We start from the raw sequence: 19,711 nt of genomic DNA, 5'->3' as shown, positions 1-19,711 counted from the left end.
TCACAGTAGGCTCTTACAAGAACTTCCCCTTGATAGCCATGGGTGCATTGCCAATCAGTACAGTTTTGTTAAGGAAAGTCAATCACACAACCAGATATAATCATGCACCCCTCCGTCTAACGACGACGATGGTTGAACGCAAAGCTTTCTCGTGATGTATTCATTGATTGGCCAATTTCCAACTGTGAGTATGTGCTACTCTGCAGGTAACGCACCATTTTTCTGAAATACCCACAGCAACTCTCGGGTGTGCTCTCCGTAGGCCTAACGTTTGTGGTTAGAGTGTACGGCGCTAATCGGTACCTGCTGCAGCATGGCGTTCGCTTCGATCATGTCGGAAAGGAGCGATCGAATAGACGGTGGCTTGATAACGAGAGGGACACAGGTTCGATTCCGACTACGCGAAGAGTCTTCTCCTTTCTCTTCACCTACGATCATTCATCTTCATCGTCAGAGAAAGGTGGCTTTCCTACACGGCGTATTGGCGTACAACGGCATCACTCAGGACACTAATGCTTCGCTTTAAAATGGATTTTTGTATTCGTCAATCACCTTATCCTCATCCAAGGACAACTGCACTGATGACAGCCTGTATTCAGATTTGAGGAGTTACACCGCATAGAAATCTACATTGAGGCCTCAAAATCACTTGCAGAGGTCGTTTGCTTCATTTCACCTTCAACGGGATAATTGTCCTTGGTGGCTGCTTAGTTGATCCCCGCGGCTTCTGTGTATACCGTCAAAACTGATTCCGCTTGAAGGTTTCTCGCATGTCGAGCTCCGTACTTCGCGAGTTGATACTTTAAAATAAACTGCTGCTTCCAGATCGCGATACCCATTTATCACACTTTAAACGCTCTTCCAGACCCAATTCACGACTAATTTGTGAAGTTGTCTTTGCCTACGATACGCGAAGTCGTAAAGCTAACCTTCCGTATTGAGCTGTTCAAATTCATAATTGCAGAAACTGGTGATCGCCGACCAAAGGTTTATTTCAAAAGGTAAAAAGACATTTCGGCTTCCGTACGGAAGACTTGTTCACCGAAACGTCTTTTTAAATAAATCTTTGCTCGGCGATCACCAGTTTCTTGAACTATGTATCTTTTACCCGAACAGACGAGATTTCGTCGAACCTTAGATTTCATGAGCTGTTCATACTTCACTGCTCTAGGCATTGACATGCTTTCTTTGTTTTTCGAGTGTAAGGTTTAATTATGTTTTTACTCCCATTACTCGCTTAGGTCTGACTTTTGCATTTTTTAAATCAATAAATATCAGTCGAATTTGTCGAGTTGACACCAACAGCTTTTTCTTTCGCACCGTAGTATATAATGCTTATAGCGGGGCATAGGAGCCGAGCTCCTACACCCACCTTCACCCTTCCGCAATCCCGTACATGGTTCTCAAGCCAACTTCCAGGGCTTGGCACACTAATGACCCTGTTTGCCGACAGGTAATCGGATGCATTGCACGCGCTCGTTTGCGAACCACCCAGTGTTGAAGTGAATTAGTTTCCCTGGCGGCTGACTGGTACAGGCTTGGCTTTCGGCAGCCGCTGCACATCTGTCCTTCCGTGCAAGTGATCGCGATCACTGACTAGCAGTCGTTTCTCAGCCACCCAGTATAGTTATCGCTGAGCCCCGTGAAAGTGCTCCGAAGCGCATGGGAAATCAGTTCCGGGTGCGTGCGTGGCGTGACTGCCAATAGCGGAACCAACACGGAATGAATGGGAATTATATATGAGGGCTAATTGGCTGACAAGAGCTGCTTGATAAGGGTGCTTCTGGATATATCGGGGATCGAGTGTATGACACGGAGATTTGTCTTTTGTTTTGGACGCAACATGTTTTCTCGGGAATTGCAAAAGAAGGCGTCACTCTCGCCGGATTTACAATTCCCTGCAGATATTTTCTGAACGTCTTAACGATTGCATTTTGCTTTAAAGCGCAAGCACAGGAACGGGATTTGCAGCAGCTTTCCCTTACGCGTGCGGAATAATTTAAAAATAAAAGACGCCCTTTGTACAGGTATGCGAGAATGCTCGCGTTCTTTCTTTTTGTAAGCGTTTTTTAAACGCGTAAAATGTTTCATTGGCCCAAATGAGATTTAATGGGAGCCGTAGCTTAAAACAGAGTACAAAATTAACCACAAATATTTGGTGAAAAAAAAAATGCTTTTTTTTTTATTTCCCCAGAAATTCTTTAGGTTCTGACATCTTTTCTTTGTTTTGCTACAAAAAGAAAAATAGAAGGATGAACTGCAAAGCTCCATCCCGTCTTCTCGCTTCCGCACCTTGGGTCAAGCACTCTTTTCAAACTTTCCTGGTAAGACCCACTGATGTGGAGTAGGCTCCAACCTGCCACGTGCGAGGTCACTGGTTCGATACCTTAGGCTGTGCGGCTGGCATTTCCGATGGAGGAGAAACACAATAGCGGCCGTGTGTATGAGATTTAGGTACATGTCAAAATTTCCACTGGTGCAAATTACCCTATAGCGCTCTGCCTAGGGACGCTGAATTCCAACAATCTTTTTTTCAGCGGTAAGAATCCGAAATAGAGAAAATAACGAAAAGAAAAGTGGGTTAAGCTCACTTACCGCTTGCAGCTGAGGCACTGACGATGAAGGCGGTCGCCATCAGGACCCAAAGCGATTTTCCACCCGGTGAAAACTCCATGACAGAGCTCGCGTCGTCTCTTCTGTCTTCACTCCAAAGTTCCGCTGGTCAACGACACAGGGCAGATGCCGACGGCGGCAAATCGATCTTGCCGCGACACCGTCGTCGTCGTCAATGCACCTAAATGGTCGTGCGACGCGACGTAGAGAGGGAGGGGCAAGATGAGTGAAGAATCGTGGACGGTTTTTGCGTTGGATCGGCCGTGCGCAGGTGGTTTAGCCCCTTCTCGAGGCAGCTCGTCTTCAACTCGTACCGAAGGCGAAAGGCGACCCGGTTTTGTACGCACGCCACGAAGAGAACACTTTCCCCTCGCCGAAGCGTCTTTCCACCCTACAACGGCCACTTTCCCTTCCAGTGTCGTGCGCCAGCAACCCTCTCCTGCTCGCTGCTTCCTCCTCGGCCACCGCGTTCGACGATGAGCACGTCCGAGGTCGTCGCATGCTTCTCTTTCTGGGAGGATGTTGTTCTATTCATGTTTATTAGTTTACCGAACACGCTGCGCCCGCACCGCCCACCCAGACCAAAAAAGTCGACGGTCTGGGAGCAAGGGCGTCACTACACTAACGCGTGCCTTAGATAAAGCTGGAATCATCCAAAGTAAACTGCGCCACGGGAAACCCTGTATCATGGTGTCAGAACGGCTCGCAGTTTCTTCCACGCGCCCTGACTGCGCTGAGAAAATGGGTGCAGTGCTGTTCTTCGCTGTAACCGTGGTGGAAGCACTTGCACTCTTCAGTATTGCTCCCTCCTATTCGCGTTATTAGACTTGATATGGAAATTTCTGGGAGTTAATGACCCTAATTGGCTCCGTAGCAAATTCCAACAGTGAGCTCTAACACGGGGAGGCGAGACATGCCAAGGGTGAGAAAAAATAATAGACTGAAGTCAGAGAATGCTGGTTTTCACCAGCATGTCTGACTTTTTGCAAGAGAAAAGCTTCTAATGTAAAAGAACTGTTACGTTCTCGATCGTTTCTAATTAACAAGGTATAGCTAACTTTGTACATGAAATGCTGCGATGAAAGAAAAATACAATCAATCAATCAATCAATCAATCAATCAATCAATCAATCAATCAATCAATCAATCAATCAATCAATCAATCAATCAATCAATCAATCAATCATATAATCCATCCATCAATCAAATAATCCATTCATCAATAAAATAATCAATCAATCAATCAAATAATCAATCAATCGCACACTCACTCACTCACACTCAATTAATAATTAATTAATCAAATTCAATCAACCAAACGTCTATTTTTCAACACAAGGTTGGCGTTACATCAGGCGAAAAGCAGTTCTCCTGTTTGGCGTTCTATAATGTTGCTCAGGCTCACCGTCTTTGACGATCAAGGACGAAGTTCGTTCCAAACTGTCATCATATCAGCAGAAAATTAGAAATGAGCCGGCATTGCTGCAAGATACCCACCATTTACTTCAATAAATTGCGTATAAATTTTATTACTTCAGTGCTCCGTCTTTTAGCGACATCTTCGGAAAAGCGCTGGCTCCTTTGTCGTAAGCTTGCCCACTTCGCAGCAAATTTTCTCAATACCGGACAAATCCTGAGGGTGAATAAGTTGAGTTCGGGATTGCAAGGGCCCCAAAGTAATATAAAAGTATAAAGATCGGAAAATTCTTTGCTAACACTGAATAGTAGAGAACCAATGGCGCCAGGTTTTCTAAGTGCACAAACCACTGTGGGATTCTGCGATTACCATACGACAGACCGCATGCTGTTTGCCGCCGTAACTCTTCCACTATTCAGGAGTGTCTTACAGGCGCGACTGTTCTTCAGGCGCTTGCGAACGCCACAGGTTCAGCTTTTGAACACTTTGGTGGCGTTTAGAGAGGAGGCAATGAAATTATAGCGACAGGAAAACATGTTTTTTACGGGCGAAAGCTTTAAGCTCCCCATTCTGCGAAAAACCGCAGTTATTGTCCGGTCAAGGAAATGAACACCGCTATTAAGGGTAAACAAATGAAAGAAAGAAAGAAAGAAAGAAAGAAAGAAAGAAAGAAAGAAAGAAAGAAAGAAAGAAAGAAAGAAAGAAAGAAAGAAAGAAAGAAAGAATTTATTTGGCCTGAGTTCTTACAGGAACGGGAGTAAAGGGCCTGTATTCATCAATAGGGAGGTACGCATGCAGACAACCATGTGAGTGCGCCGTCACTGGTTTCGTCGGACTCCGCGGGATGGCGGTACTTGTCCGTGCTAAGCACATGATATGGGTTGGACATTCCAAGCTCTAGCCCGCCGAACGCAAAGTTATGCCTCGACTCCAATGTGAGTGCGATTAATAACAACTCTGTTGACACCACCGTTGATAATCGGGTTGAAACGGAGTAGACGACGCACGCTGGTGTTATATTTTTCTTCGGCGTGCGGCTGCTGTGGCACAAGCCGCGCCATGTCCGTGGCCGTTTCAATGTTGCCAAATGAAGAAATTGACAGCTAAACTTTTCTATGAATACCACCTATAGGCTTTACAGCCTGACAAGGGCACTTGCACCTAACTACAGTTGACACGCAGGGCATTTAGTAACAGTGATCAAATATAATATCGCAGCATTTCACTCAGTAACACGCACAATAAAAAATCACACAATTACAGAGTAGAACTTAGAAAACATAGGCTTTCACTTAGAAAAAATAAAATAAAAAGTAACATAATATACTTTTAAATACTCACACAATTGCAGAGTAGAACTTCGCAACAAACATAACATAGGCTTTGACATAACATTTTTATCACCCAATACACATTGATAAGTGAAGGATTTTAAGTACATATAGATGGTATTCGTTGAAAAGTTTAGCGGTCAATTTCTTCGCTTGGCAACACTGGAAACGGCCACAGACATGGCCGATGCGCCACGGACATGGACAAGTACCGCCATCCCGCGGAGCCCGACGTAACGAGTGACGGCGCACCACGGCTGGACTGGAGCAGCGGCGAGCGCGCACTTTCATACGGCCTGCGCACCCAAGAAGGAACCAATACAGCAGATTCTTTACAGTGGGGGCGCTTCGAACCAACCCTCTGCCCTTCCAACCCGCCTTTCTGTTAGTCGACGCATCGCCTCTGGCCGAGCAGCTGTGTGTTTTTGACAGTGCGCTTCGCTGCCGGCGGGCCGCTCAGCCCGACCGGAGCGTGAATAGCAGAATCACGTTTAGCTAAGCGATAACCCTATCTCCCTCGACGGGAAATCATTCGCGTCACTGGTCGTGCCCTGTGCCTGTGCAAACCAAGACATCATCCGAAAGGAAAAATAAAAAATAAGAAATGATATTTCAGTCACGGAAAGTGCCGTGTTTATTTGCCTGTCTCACCATTTTCATATAATACAGTCGCTGATAAGATATGAAGGCCTCGCATATTTTTCTTCATGTGCCCCGAGTTAAAATGTTTCTTTCAATTTTTTGATTAGGCGCTTCCGAGTGATAATGTTAGGCTGTTTGACCCAATTAGACCGAAAATTCAGAAGGGGGGAGGAGTCGCCTATTTTAATGACGCACATGTAAATTTACACGGACAGGTATCGCGTGTAGCCACGGCAGGGCTAGAGCTGTGGCAAGTGCGCGCGCGCCGCCGCTCTACCTACCCCGCGCGTGCTGTAGGTCAACCGGCGAGGGTTGGTCCGCAGCGACACGAACTAGCGGCGGTCAAAGGTGGGAACTATACCCGAAGCGCAGGCCGTATGAAAGTGCGCGCCCGCCGCTCCTCCAGCCCGGCCGTGGGCGCACTTACACGGTTGCATGGAGGAGAAGAGGGGTGCCTGATCTGGGGGCCGTGCGCACAACGTCGCCTAGCAACATACGCTTGGCCACAGATATGGCGGTGCACTCGCATGGTTGCTGCATGCATTCCACGCCATTGAATACCGGCCATACTTTATTACACATATTCAATGTCATGGCATAAAAGGATCGACTTCATTTGGGCATTAGAATGAATGTGATTTGTGTCTATGAGACCCTGCAAACGATTTAATAATGCAGGTGCTTGATATTTGATGTTCTGTTTACCATAATTTGTCCTCACTGTTGGGGATTTCCTGCACAGACGAGGCATATTATATTTATAGTTCTTATTTTCTGGTGCGTTCTGAAAACGCTGAGGATAATTTTGCTGAACCCATTGTAAAAGCCTAAAATATTATAGTTGTGTTATTTTTAGCATTGAGTATTTTTCGCAAAGTAGCTTAGTTTTCAAGTTCCTGATGATGCCATGATATTGCTCGAAGGGTTGGAGAACTCTTGGTTGGAGAACTCTTTTTTGCATTTTGATAGTTCATTTATGCCGTCGCACCCCATACCATGATACAATATATCATTTTCGAATGAAACAGTACATAATAGAACTCCATTTGTAGCCATTTTGGTACAACTGGGCTCAGTTTTTATAAACATCCAGCAGTTTTACTAAGCTCCATAGTTAGTTTTTGTATAATGTGTGTTCCATGTCGAGCCTTCGGTAAACCATACGCCTAAAAACTTCTGACTGGTTACCTGATCAATTTTGTCTGCCCTCAAACAAGATGGTTGAAGTATATAAACGCGATTTAATAATTGGAGAAATACAATGTATTTGATTTTAGTTAAATTTAGTTGACGTTTTTTTAGACTAAGCCATCCAGACAGCTTGTGGAGGTAGTCATTAACCTGGTGTTCAAGTTCTAGGATAGATATACCGCTAAAGAAAATGTTCGTATCATCTGCGCACATAATTAGTTTTGGAGAACATGGAATGCCACAGAGATCATTCATATAATTTATAAATAGCACTGGACCGAGTATTGACCCCTGCGGTACTCCTCTAATTATGTTTGCATAAACCGATGCACTGTTTTTTATGCAGACATATTGACGGTGGTTTAGTAAATAGTTTTCATTAGCTCAAGAGCCACACCACGTATGCATTACTTGCTAAGTTAGTGTGTTAAGACTTCATAATATACCGAATCAAATGCCTTCCTCAAATGAATGAACAAACCGAGGGAGTATAGCCTGTGTTCGGTGTTTTTAATTAGGTCCTGTTTAATATTTAGCAGGGCTTCCTCACAAGATTTATTTATTCTGAAAACCATACTGAGGCTCATTGATCGCATTGTACTTGCTAAAGAACTTGCACAACATGTCTGTGAAGTTCCTGGCTTCACAATTTTTTTTCTTGCTGCAGCGATGATCGACGTCATCGTTTGTGTTACTGTTACTGTCCTTACTTTGGATAATTAGAACATTTATGACGCTGTGTGCATGCATACGGTATATGAGGGTCAGGTTTGAACTGCCAGAACCGATAACAGAAATCACGTACGAGGCATTCTGTCATTAAAAACAAACGTTACCAGGCGTGTATTGGCGAATTAAGACCCCAAAATAATTGTCAGTGACTTTACATAATCGCAATAAGATGCAACCATGCTCTGTCGATCGGATTTTCTCGTTTGCTTATTGTAAATTCTGATGGCAGACAGTCGAACTTTACCGCCTAACGGGTTAAATGTCCCCTGAAACACTGCCAATACACGCTTTCAGTCTTTACTTCGTACACTGGAGAACTTCGAAGGCTGTAGTTATTATCATTATCCTTTTCACAGAGCGGCACTGGGTAATTTGCTAGTCGCGGCAGATATGTTTTACAGTTTCTGCTTTGCTTTTTTGCGGTTTCCTCAAAGTAGCTATCGAATGTGGTTATTGCTGCAACTGAAGAGAAATCCGCCCACTAGCCGCAATATAGCTCGAGTGATGTCATTCAAGCGCGCCATGAACGTCTAGACTAAGAACAAACGAGAAAAAAATCGAGCATGTCTGTACATTACCTAATGGGCGTAGAGCTGAGATATTTTGCTGGGAGCCTTGTAACCCCTACTTAACTGCAAGATGCGCTTGTTGAAAACGTTTTTTTTTTTTTGAAGTTCGAAGTTTTATTTTTGGCGGAATGGTGTACATGGTGCCGAGGATAAATGCGACGTAAATGTCGCCTGAATTGACCTCTGGCTCCCGGTAACACTGGCACCACAGACAGCGTTTAAAGCTTGAAAACGTTTCACACACAAAAAAAGAAAGAGAAATGAAAAGGAAGGAAAAAAAAACGGGATAATCAGATAGCAACACACAGTTATACAATAGCCAACATTTGACATGAGAAATAGCAGGATTACACTAATACATACATTGTAGCCGGCAAACAAAAGGGGGTGCATAGTTTACAATCCGAATAAACACTAAATAGATGCAAAGAGAGCATGAAAGTAGCAAATCAGGTCAATGTAAGTCATGATAAATTCATAAAGTAAAGCTTGATTCGCTTTTTAAATAAATATAAACACCTACAACAGTCAATGAGGCCTATTATGTCGGGATGATAGTTTAAAATATTTGGTATCTGCCATTCTAACAATTGGGTACCGTAATTCGCCCTGATCCTGTTTTTCTTGAAAACAGTATGCCGAAAGCTGTAGTGTGGATGAGTGTCTGTGTACTTTAAGCGAAATTATTCGCGGTCACTTACATAGGTTAGGTATATGATCTCAGATAACTTAAATTCGTACATATATTGGATACTAATAATTAAATTTTGTGAGAAATAAGGTAAGGTATCTACAGCCATAGGTAAGGTATTGATAAAACGAATACCCCTTTTACGAAAACGTAGTGAAAGCATTTCATATTCTGAAAAAAAAAAAGGTAAAGTATTCCGGCGTCTTTTTAATCCCGCGTGTATTTCTTATGGTCTACTCATCACTACTGCGGACGGAGTGCTCTTCTGCGTACGCAATGATCTTTGCATGCAGAAGGTTTTGGTTCGGCCGAACTCGTGGTTGGCCGAAGGCGTGAAACGCATGCTGCCGAGGTAACGAAACAGCGAGCCTGGCAGACGGGGATGGAAGGTACCGCCTATCCATCCGTTGCTTTGATTGGAACTTAGGTCCACCCATAAAGAGGGCACAGCAACTGAGACCCAGGAAACAGGGAGCCTTTTGTGTGCCCTCCACCATGATCGGTTCGTGAAGGTTTAGAAACAGACCCCGGAGGAAGAGCCTCGAACCCGAAATAAAGTTGTGCCATCCCATTCTTTGAACGCTCGACCACTGTAGATTCACATTCGTATCACAGAATATTCACACACATTTAATACAATTTGTATCTAAACCATTTTCTTCTCTCGAACCCCGAAATCCCCGGTTCCCCGGCGGCGACGGTGTTTATATTTTGTGAGAAAGCGAGGTCCAGTGAATTCGGCGCGCAATATTCGTAGAACACCTATATTCCTTTTGTCAGGGTAATCAAGTGCAGATTATAAAATAGCCACTGAACGCGAGTAATGTAGGCTGTCCAGGGCTCGTAATTCTGTTAAAACTTGGCCCTGGCGACCAAATTCGCTCCTAGGTTTGTGACTGTGATCACCGTCAATGTGTGCTGCTGTTGCAGCACCAGCGTGACGCCACATACCAGCCCCAGGTGGTATTCGCGAACAATTCACTCTAGAGGTTCCCGAACCCTTTAGAAGAACTTTTTACTCTCACATGCTGTGCCGCGTCGCGGATGTTCACCAAGATTTGAGCGACCTGTTTGGAGTCGATTCCCAGAAGCGGGGAGCGTTATCTCAGACGTTTACGCAGAGCGACGTAACCAAAAAAGAAAAAAAGAAACCGGCCCGCACACGCTCGAGGGGTGTAGCCGTGTTTGCATTTCCTATATACACTTTTTGGTTCGTACTAAGACAGATCCCGAGTCAAGTTGCGTCCAAGTTCAATCACGCATTCTTTAGCTCCAGGCTCTCCGTCGACGACCCCGTTGGTTGCACTTTTCACTTTTCGCCGTTCCCGGTGGGTTCCTTTCACCACCCGCCACTTTGGTCTACCCTACGCTCCAACGCACAGGCACCGCGTATCGCCCCTTCGCTTCCATCGCACCCTTTCGCCCTCCTCGCCCTCGAGAGTGGGAGGCAGTCATCTGAGGTTGCCCCAGCCTCGCGTCCTGTTCCACGGACAGTGCGTAGTCGGCCTTGACTCGCAGATTCCACTGGCCTTGTTTTGGCGCATGTTGATAGAGCCGCCGGCGAGCAGCTTTTCGCTGGTCTCCTTCTGGCGCCCGCAGCGCCCCTTTCTTTCAACGATGACATTGCAGGCCGGCCCCTGTATGGCTTTGTGTTATGCAATGCGGGGGTCATGGCCGCCACGGCGGAAGAAATCAATGTATCGGACCATCTGGCGCGCATTGATCTGCGTATATGGGTTTCAACAAGTTTCGCCTCAATCGTGCGCTGTTCGCGTCGAGCGCTATTGTATCGCAATCCATCTTAGCTCTTCGCTGCTCTTTTATTCGTGCTGGTCCATTGTGAGACTGCGAATGATTCTGCGCGTGCATACATGCAGCGCTTACGCACGTATTCTGAACCTGAGATAGGCGCCAAAATGCAGTCGAGGCCTAACGTTTGTTGTTATGCTCTTTTATATTGACACCTTCATATTAAGGATGGTGAGAAACTGAAGATAACAGTACTAAATCCACGTAATTTAGAAAGAAGACTGTTATCCTTTGCCGACAGAAATGAGAAGATAGTAACACACGTACCAGCTGCGTTCTTCATTCTATCCATCACAAGCAATGGCAAGCTGTTTTTTTTTTATCCCGTGCCTCGGAAGGATTGAGTTAGCGGAGGGCCTTACAATTCTTCGAAACAAAAACCGTGCTTTCCCCTACAGGTGTTAAATAGTATAGGCCTTTTTTGGGGGGGAAAACCTCGTGGAAGTTGAAGCTTACGGTTCATCTTGTACAACGCAGAAAAAAAAGGAGGAAAAGCACCTGTTTAATATTGAATCATTCTTAGAGTATTTTTCAGCAAAATGAATGGCTTTTAGCACTCGGTCAGCCGCGTACATCATCAGTGATAGTTTTTGTTTGCGTTATTTTTTCAGCTGCTGAATGAATCTTACCTTGGCCACCTTTTACTCTTAGTGGAAAATCAAACAACGAAATGGGGGAATGAATGAATTTCGTTTGTAGCTCAAGGGCTGAAAGGCGAAAGAAAAATGCAGCGTACGCCACTTTCTTGCTGGCCTGGAGCACCGCTAAGGACCCTCCCCCCTTTACAGATTGCACAAATAAGGCCACCGGGGGCCGACCCAAGACTCAGCGGAACGTAAGTCTACTGGCCGCCACTTTGCAAGCCGGGTCAGTAAGTTGGAGCGCCCTGGAAATTTAGAGGAATCGATTGAAAGCGGCAATGGAAAAGGACCGGTTCTTATCCTCGCTTCCCTCATCATATTTCTCCTCGAAACAAAGTTTTTTCCGGCAGGTAGGGGTCAGCTCCAGCCGTCTTGCAAGAGGTTCCTCCGAAAATCGCACTGCCGCGTAATAAGGACGCATTCGCGGGAAGGGCCGCCAGCTTTTCAACTTGGCAACAGCATGCGAACCTTCAAATCACACGTACTTTAGCTGCTTGGTGAAGACTAATTAAATGGCTCTTACACCTTTCAGGGTAATTAATCTTCAGGGGGAATTAGTAACAGGGTAAATAAACGGTAGGTACCACCGTACCGGTGTATGCGTACGCCTGCGAACACACAATATATATACAGTCCAAGCAAATTGATATAAATATATACATTCATTTCCCGCGACAAGCTGTAAGTGATTTTGAAGTGATATTGTCATCTTGCCCCATTCCCTTGCTGACTAGGAAGTTTTAATTCATTTTGTGCATTCCTTGTATATACCGTTACGTAAGTCTCCCCTATTCCTGCAGTATTGCAGTGGTGCCCACAAAATCAAATGCTTTTTTGTATTTGGTAAATGCAATGTAAACGGGCTTGTTATACTCCGCAGATGTAGCTAGTCTAACTTTGATGCGGTTTCAGCCTGTGTATTTCATCAATGCACCTATTATCAATGACAGAACGGCACGGCGGGGGCCAGGGAGTTCCACATTTATGGTTTAGTGTACACTGCCCAATAGGTGCCTGTACGCTCTGGTGGCGGTTGTGGTGGTGGTTGTTGTGTGGGATCAGGCGGTGTTAGCCTGGCCGGATAAGCCGGCAGTTGCTCCGCCCGAACTCATCCTAATTAGTCAATGTTAGCGTCCTTTCACCACGAGTCTTCGAGTTCCGTCTCCTGAAGAAATTAAGCTTACTAGAAGGCGCGACACGTCTCTGCACAGCATCCAATGTCCCCTTGGAAAGACGATGTGGTCCAGAGTGCTTTGTGGGGCTGCCAGCTTTCGAATCGCTGTGAGCATTGCAGTCGGCTCGACATCATGCTCTGGGCAACACATTATGTAGTGGTGTACATCCCCTATCACTGCACAGGACGAACACAGGGGTGATCGCACGAGGCCCACCTTGAATAGCCATGCTGTGGTCTTCGCTGAGCTCGTTCTGAGTTGCCTCCGATCTCGTAAGTCCCTTTGTAAAGCAAGGCTGATGATAGGTATCTGTCAAGGACTTGAAATGTTCGACTACTGTTCGCGTGAAGTTGTTCCAGTGATCGGCGGAAATTTTAACAGTCGGTGCAAATGACAGTGCATTCCGTGCCATCTGATCAGCGGTCTCATTGCCCTCGGCGCCAACATGGCATGAAATGAATTGAAACCGCACATTAAAACCCTTGGTGCTGAGTTCTTGCCCAAGCCGGAAGAAATGCTCACAGACCCTTTTCGTGGGGATTCCACGCTGCAAAAGTTGTAGTGGGCTTTCGAACAAGTCAGAATTACAACTTCCTGCGGCTTATATGACTTAAGGTTGCTAAAAGCAGCCGCGATGGCAATGAAGTTGGATTCGGTGGAGGACAACCCATGATCCAGGCTTGCTGCCCAGGAAACCTGGTTATCAGGAATGACATACGGGGCTGCATTATTGATTGTGGGGTGTAACGCGCCGACGCGCAACGCAGGCGATGAGGCGCGCCGTAGTGGAGGGCTCCGGATTAATTTTGACCACCTGGGGATCTTTATCGTGCGCCGAAATCTCGTACACACGGGCGTTTTTGCTTTTCGCCTCCATCAGAAAAGCGGCCGCCACGGCCGGGAATCGAACCCGCGACCTCGTGCTCAGCAGCGCAACGCCTTAGCCACTGAGCCACCGCGGCGGGTACGGGGCTGCATTAACCCGTCTGTGCGGATTGACTGAGCCATCAGTAAAAAAATAGAAGGTGATTGGGGTAAGAGTTTTCCAGGTGTTCAAGCACTAAAAATCTGGCTGCTTCCAGTGGCGTGTTTCTTTTGACTCTCATGTGAGGAACATGTAGCTGACACTGGGGGCTCTAATAAGACCATAGCGGCATTGAAGTGTGAATTTCCCCCGGCCCCTGATTGCACAATATTCTCAGTGTTAAGAGAAATGTGCGCATCAGAGGCCACCCTTGTGCAAAGCCGCCTTATTATTGCTCTCTCAGCTCTGGTTTCCCCTAGACGCATTACCTGCGTCAGTAACCTCTGCGACGCCATCAAGCGGAGTGTAGCAGACTGGCTCTCCCGTATGACCTTCTCGTTTGCCGTTCCCTGAGGAACTCCAATTGCTGTCTTCAGCCCTTGCCTATGCAGAGCATGGAGGCGCAAATACTGGAGTCTGAAGGGGAGATCAGAGGCAAGCGGTAAAGAATGCGACTCACAATCAGAGCTGAGTGCAGCTTAAACATAGACGCCGGGTGATTCCCCCACTTAGCTCCAGCAATGCTCCTCAAAATGTTCACACGGGGAAGCAGAGCCGAAATAGTCATGTCCACTGCCCGTCGCCAATACAGCCTGCTGTACAGGGTGAGACCAACGAATCGCACGTGAGTGGCTTAACGAATAGACAGGCTGCTCAAGGTTAAATTAACACATGTGGACCGTCGCCGGTTCCCATGGAAAAGAACAAAACCGGAATTCTCACCACTGAAACAAAGTTGTTTATGCTGAGCTTGTTGCAAAAAGAAAAATTCCCCGGAATTTACTCGGCCCACGTCCAGAAATGGTTTCTTCTAGTTAAGGGATGTTTAACAGTCAGTTCTGATGAAATGTCAGTCACGTAGATTCGCAGCCAATTTTATATTTGACTATTTGAACACATGTTTGACACATCAGTCGCCTCACGACGTGCGCAAATATGTCGACTACCTCCGCACGCTAATTCGCTGCTTATATTAGGTGCAAAGCAACAAAAACGCCGCGCACACAGGGCACCTCTCCCCGTGAGGAACTTGTGAGGCAGGATACGTGGAGAGTGCGCGCACGGTTCGCGTATTACGGTCGGAAGGTGTCACCAACGCGGGCGTGCATGTGAGATGCGGAAAACCCGAACGAGTGTGAGGGTATTGTTGTCCTGCCGGTTCCGTGCACTGCGGCAGGGCCCATCAGCATTCCGCCGGCACCCCCAGAAAGAGTTCCAACAAAGCGAAAGCGACAGAGAAGGAGCCCGAGTGCGCGGGGTGTGGAAAGCGGAGAAGGGGGATGGAAAAAGAGCGACGGCGGTGAGAGAGCTGCGCCGCGGGAGGTTCAGAGGAAGTGAAAACAAGCTGGTTGTGGGGTTGTAAACCTCTCGGCAATGCCGATGTCCTTCCAGTATACAGCCCTGTGTGCTCCAAAACAAGGAATGCACTGTCCAAACACCGGAAACTGGAAACTTGCTCTTGAAAACTCGGCTGATCTATCTGGGTCCGTGGAAGGACGATGTAGATACAGGCGCAGAGGCCGTGAGCCGATCAGTTCACGAAGGACATTGCCGCGGGCGCGCTAGTTTCGGTCAAACCATGTTTCTCAGAAAATAATGCCACCGCATTGAAGTATAGCTCTTAGGCGAAGGTACGAACTGTGTCCACTTCTTCAGGCAATAAAAAACGGCATCGTTGTTGCCGTGAGGGCCACTGGTGGGTAACTAATACTTGTTTAACTGCTTCTCTAAAAGCACCTCGAGGAAATGTTCGTCTGCGAGGACGGCGATTGCAACGCATGCGAATGTGAACATCGTCAGCTTGTGTAAACCATTTAATGTATGTGACCCGTGCAAACGCATGGATGGATGGATGGATGGATGGATGGATGGATGGATGGATGGATGGATGGATGGATGGATGGATGGATGGATGGACGGATGGACGGATGGACGGATGGACGGATGGACGGACGGATGGATGGATGGATGGATGGATGGATGGATGGATGGATGGATGGATGGATGGATGGATGGATGGATGGATGGATGGATGGATGGACGGATGGACGGATGGACGGACGGATGGACGGATGGACGGACGGATGGACGGATGGACGGACGGATGGACGGATGGATGGATGGATGGACGGATGGATGGATGGATGGATGGATGGATGGATGGATGGATGGATGGATGGATGGATGGATGGATGGATGGATGGATGGATGGAACTCTTTAATATGGGATGGAGAGGTCAGCTCTGCTAACTGGAGTGCTTGCTACACCAGATGGGGGTGATTACAATGCAGTGAAGTGAATGTGAGAGATTAGGAAGGCAACAATGAGAGAGAAAACAAAAGATAAAAAAAAATGGGACGCAATGAATTGCAAGGAAAAAACTAAAGTAAGTTAAGTAAAAAAGTAGAGCGAGTGGTGCCCAGAAAGCGCAGAGCGCCTAACAACAAAAGGGAGAAAAAACACGCATGACGACGCAAACGAGTACACATGTAGAGCCATGCACACAATGCAAGAATGACAAAGTTTTGTCTAGTCCAGAATCCCGCAAGAAATGCAGCAGAATTTTTGTCCCTAAAAAGATAAGTAAGGCCACAACGAGTAATTTTATGCCGAATACGAGCGCGCCCATTGAAAAGCTCAGAACCGAAGAGCACTAAAATTTTGGAAAAGTAATAATACTTTCATTAAATAGTACTCTCCGCAAGTCCAAGAATCTTGGTAATATGAGCTCCCTTGTCCCTAATCCAAGGCGTCCGTTCTCTATCCCTAAGCGTTACACATGTCATGGTTCTTTTCATGCCTCGTTGGGCCATACCTTTCTTTCCAGCGACAGAGGTAGCCTATCATGCATCATTGGAAGGTGCTTGCCGAACGCACCCCGTCCCATACTAGTTCTAAGCCTTATTTCCTTTTTCTGGTTTCTATTCGCACTTCGTACTTGTCCGAGATTTTTTTTTATCCTCCGCCTCTTCGAGCATTCATTACTATGCAGAAGGGCGGCTTTCTGCATGTTTCTTTAAAGTAATTTGCATTTATTCATATTTATCTTTACCCGTGCGACTAAGCTTTTCTAGTAGAGTTCTTGAGACAACCGTCGCAGGTTTCCTTCCAACTCACCGAAGGATACGGTATCATCCGCGTATCTCAAGTGACTCGTATACTCTCAATTTGGTCGTATGTTTCACTTCCCCCTGTCAAACGCTTCCCATATGCCCCTCTCATCATAGTCATCATCAACAGCCCGCACAGGGCCACTGAGTGATGAAGGGCTCTCCCATCGACTGTCAACCGCTTTTGCCCCGTGCCGCTGAAGTCGATTCTTTGCCCCCTAATTTTCTTATTTCGCCCCTATATGGAGTTATTGGCCTGCCTGTATTTCTAGATCCGTCACTTGGTGTCTATTTTATCACCCTGGTAGTCCACCGATTGCAATTTCGCCTAATTGCGTGGCCAAAGCAAGTCCACTTCTTTTCTTTATTTGAACTATATCTTCTACTATAGTTTGTTCTCTGATCCAGGAAGCGCGTTTCCTCTCTGTAAGTGTTACTCCTATCATTTATTCCATGGTCCATTGAACCGACCTAAGTTTGCTTTCAAGTTGTTTAGTAAGGTTTCAAGTGTCCGTCTCATATGTCTAAATTTATTTCCGCTCCCTATGTCTCCATATGTCTAAATGTTTTCAATAAAACAGGGTCTTCTTGTCTTATCGCGCTTCCAAATAGGATATTTTTCGGTCTCCTTGTGGAGCGCTGTCGTGCCCGTACATTAATTATGTATGCCCCCCAGGGGCTCTATGTAGGGTTCTGTTAATCTCTCTTCTCTCAAGGCGTACATCACTGTGGTGGTGTCGATTAAATAAAATGTTATTTTACAATCTATATATGTTATGTAAAGGGGGTTATTGTAGTCCACGGATTTCTCTGTTACCAATGAGCTTAAGAAACCTACATACAAAGCAAATCCACGAAAACCTACAGACAAACTTTGCGCAGGCATCGCCCGTGACGTTCCCAAATTCAACTTAAACTGTGAAACAGCGCTTAAAACGAGGACAGCGAGAGAAGAAGCGCTGTTTTAAGCGCTGTTTTACAGTTTAATTATGAACCAACTATCCCAAATTCCTTTCGAGTACAAACTCAATTTCGTACTTTGTTATTCCCGTACACTCGGGAAACAGCGCTTGAATTAGTGACTTTAGCCAAAGCTTATAATTAATCCACGCGCCATAAACGCTGCCACAACATGGTCCCAATATCCTGAAAATAAATACTTTGTTCCAGGCCGAGTTTTTCCTCGACACTGGGCAAATAATCCCCGTCTCCGTAAAACTCGCGCAAGTCTTTCGACTGCTTGCGTAATTTTTTCCGTACATAAGTACCTATAAACTCCGGCATGCAACAAATCTGACGACATTCGCTGTTAACGTCATTAATTCGGTCCTAAACGAGAATACCGAATGACATTCGATGCTAACGGCGCTCGGTAGCCGAATGAGTTCCGGAAACGCAATCGCGTTGGCTTGTAGTTGTCATAGCGGCAGAGGATGAGATAAAACACGAAAGCGAAAGCCCCGAGGTTAACTATGTGTAGGGCCCGGATTGTTGCCGTGCGCAATGGAGTGAGATTCAGGCGGTAAATAGAGGGCAGGCGAAAAGCGGGAGATCGGAGTGGAGCCGCGCTTGCACTCGTGGTCTTTTTGTCGGGCACTACGGTCATTCGTGTAAACCTGCTTCGTTAAGGAATCGGAGAACTTCGGTAGCCTTGTGCGGCAGAATTGAGATTGAGAGTCCACAATACCTTAGATGAACTACTCGAAGCCCACCATTTGAGCCAACTCTTACGTCTCAGCTCTACCCCTACCGGTAGAGCCATTCTGCCTCAACTGCACCTGCGCTCTCCTCTGCAACCCCCCAGGACCATGCCGTTCATCTTCCCCATCAGATTCCCAAGTTCATTGATGTTGCCCCACTGCCACGCAACGTGCATCCGACACATCACGAGACTCGTACGGAAGCCCGAGCGAAAGCGATCCATAAACAATACGGCCAAAACGCTGCCACGGTCTGTACAGACGCTACTCCGTATCCCGGGCAGAGAGCTATGACCGCTGTGGTTTCTACTACCGAAGACCTCCATACGTGCGCATCAATTCCCACAATCCAATCTTTACAGGAGAAAGAAGCAGCGATCTCCCTAGCCATTGCACAAACCTCTGCAGAAATAATCACCACAGACAGCCAACAAGCATGTAGAACCTTCTCCAGCAGTTGCATATCACGACCTGTCAGAACAATTCTTCTCCAGAATCCTCCTCCACATCCCGTAAGGATTATTTGGGCTCCAGCCCACTCCGGCGTATCTAGCAACGAAGCTGACCACAAGCGTGCCCGAGAGTTGACCCACCGGGCAAGCCAGGAGTTCGGCGAGCAGTAGCAGGTCTGCACCCACTTGCCGTTCCACGAAATCACCCAGCATTGCCGCCTGGAACGAAAACTATACCACCCTGCGCACAAAAGGCTTACTAAAGAACAAGAACGCTAGCTCTGAGGCAACCAAGCAAACACATTTACCCACACCACTAGAGCCCACATTTTGACCCCCCACTGTACTACTCGCAATGCCGATTCTGCAAGGCTCCGGGCACCCTCTGTTATTTCATGTGGCGTTGTGATAAGAACACCCCCCCCCCCCCCCCCCCGCTTACCCCCCGTGCCCTTCCACTTCCCTGAGCACTGGGATAGAGCACTGTCCAGCTCTGACCCCGACGACCAGCTTTGGCTGGTGCAGAGAGCCCAAGAAGCCGGACGAACCCAAAAGGTCCTGGAATGAGGACTCTTCCCCATGGCTGACTGCTTTAGAGACAAAGTTTATTCCT

The 19,711-nt window shown here is 46.7% G+C and overlaps 1 protein-coding gene and 1 long non-coding RNA gene across 2 annotated transcripts in view; one reads left to right on the top strand and one right to left on the bottom strand.

The window, feature by feature from the left end:
• Cda4 (chitin deacetylase Cda4) overlaps nucleotides 1-2,950 on the bottom strand; it is an 87,162-nt gene extending 84,212 nt beyond the window's left edge. Inside the window, exon 1 of the mRNA XM_077702699.1 lies at nucleotides 2,596-2,950. Coding sequence (XP_077558825.1) covers nucleotides 2,596-2,674 — 79 coding nt within the window. The 5' untranslated portion in view covers nucleotides 2,675-2,950. The remainder of the gene's footprint in view (nucleotides 1-2,595) is intronic.
• Nucleotides 1-19,711, top strand: part of LOC144174182 (uncharacterized) — a 251,175-nt gene that overhangs the window by 37,478 nt on the left and 193,986 nt on the right. The gene's annotated exons all lie outside the window — the stretch shown is intronic.

Source organism: Haemaphysalis longicornis, unplaced genomic scaffold (assembly GCF_048455015.1).
Source record: "Haemaphysalis longicornis isolate Haplotype H1 unplaced genomic scaffold, Haemaphysalis longicornis Haplotype H1 scaffold_3, whole genome shotgun sequence".
In the NCBI taxonomy this organism is placed as follows: domain Eukaryota; kingdom Metazoa; phylum Arthropoda; class Arachnida; order Ixodida; family Ixodidae; genus Haemaphysalis; species Haemaphysalis longicornis.
The sequence above is the reverse complement of the archived record's forward strand: the minus strand, read 5'-3'. Positions and strand labels throughout refer to the sequence as shown.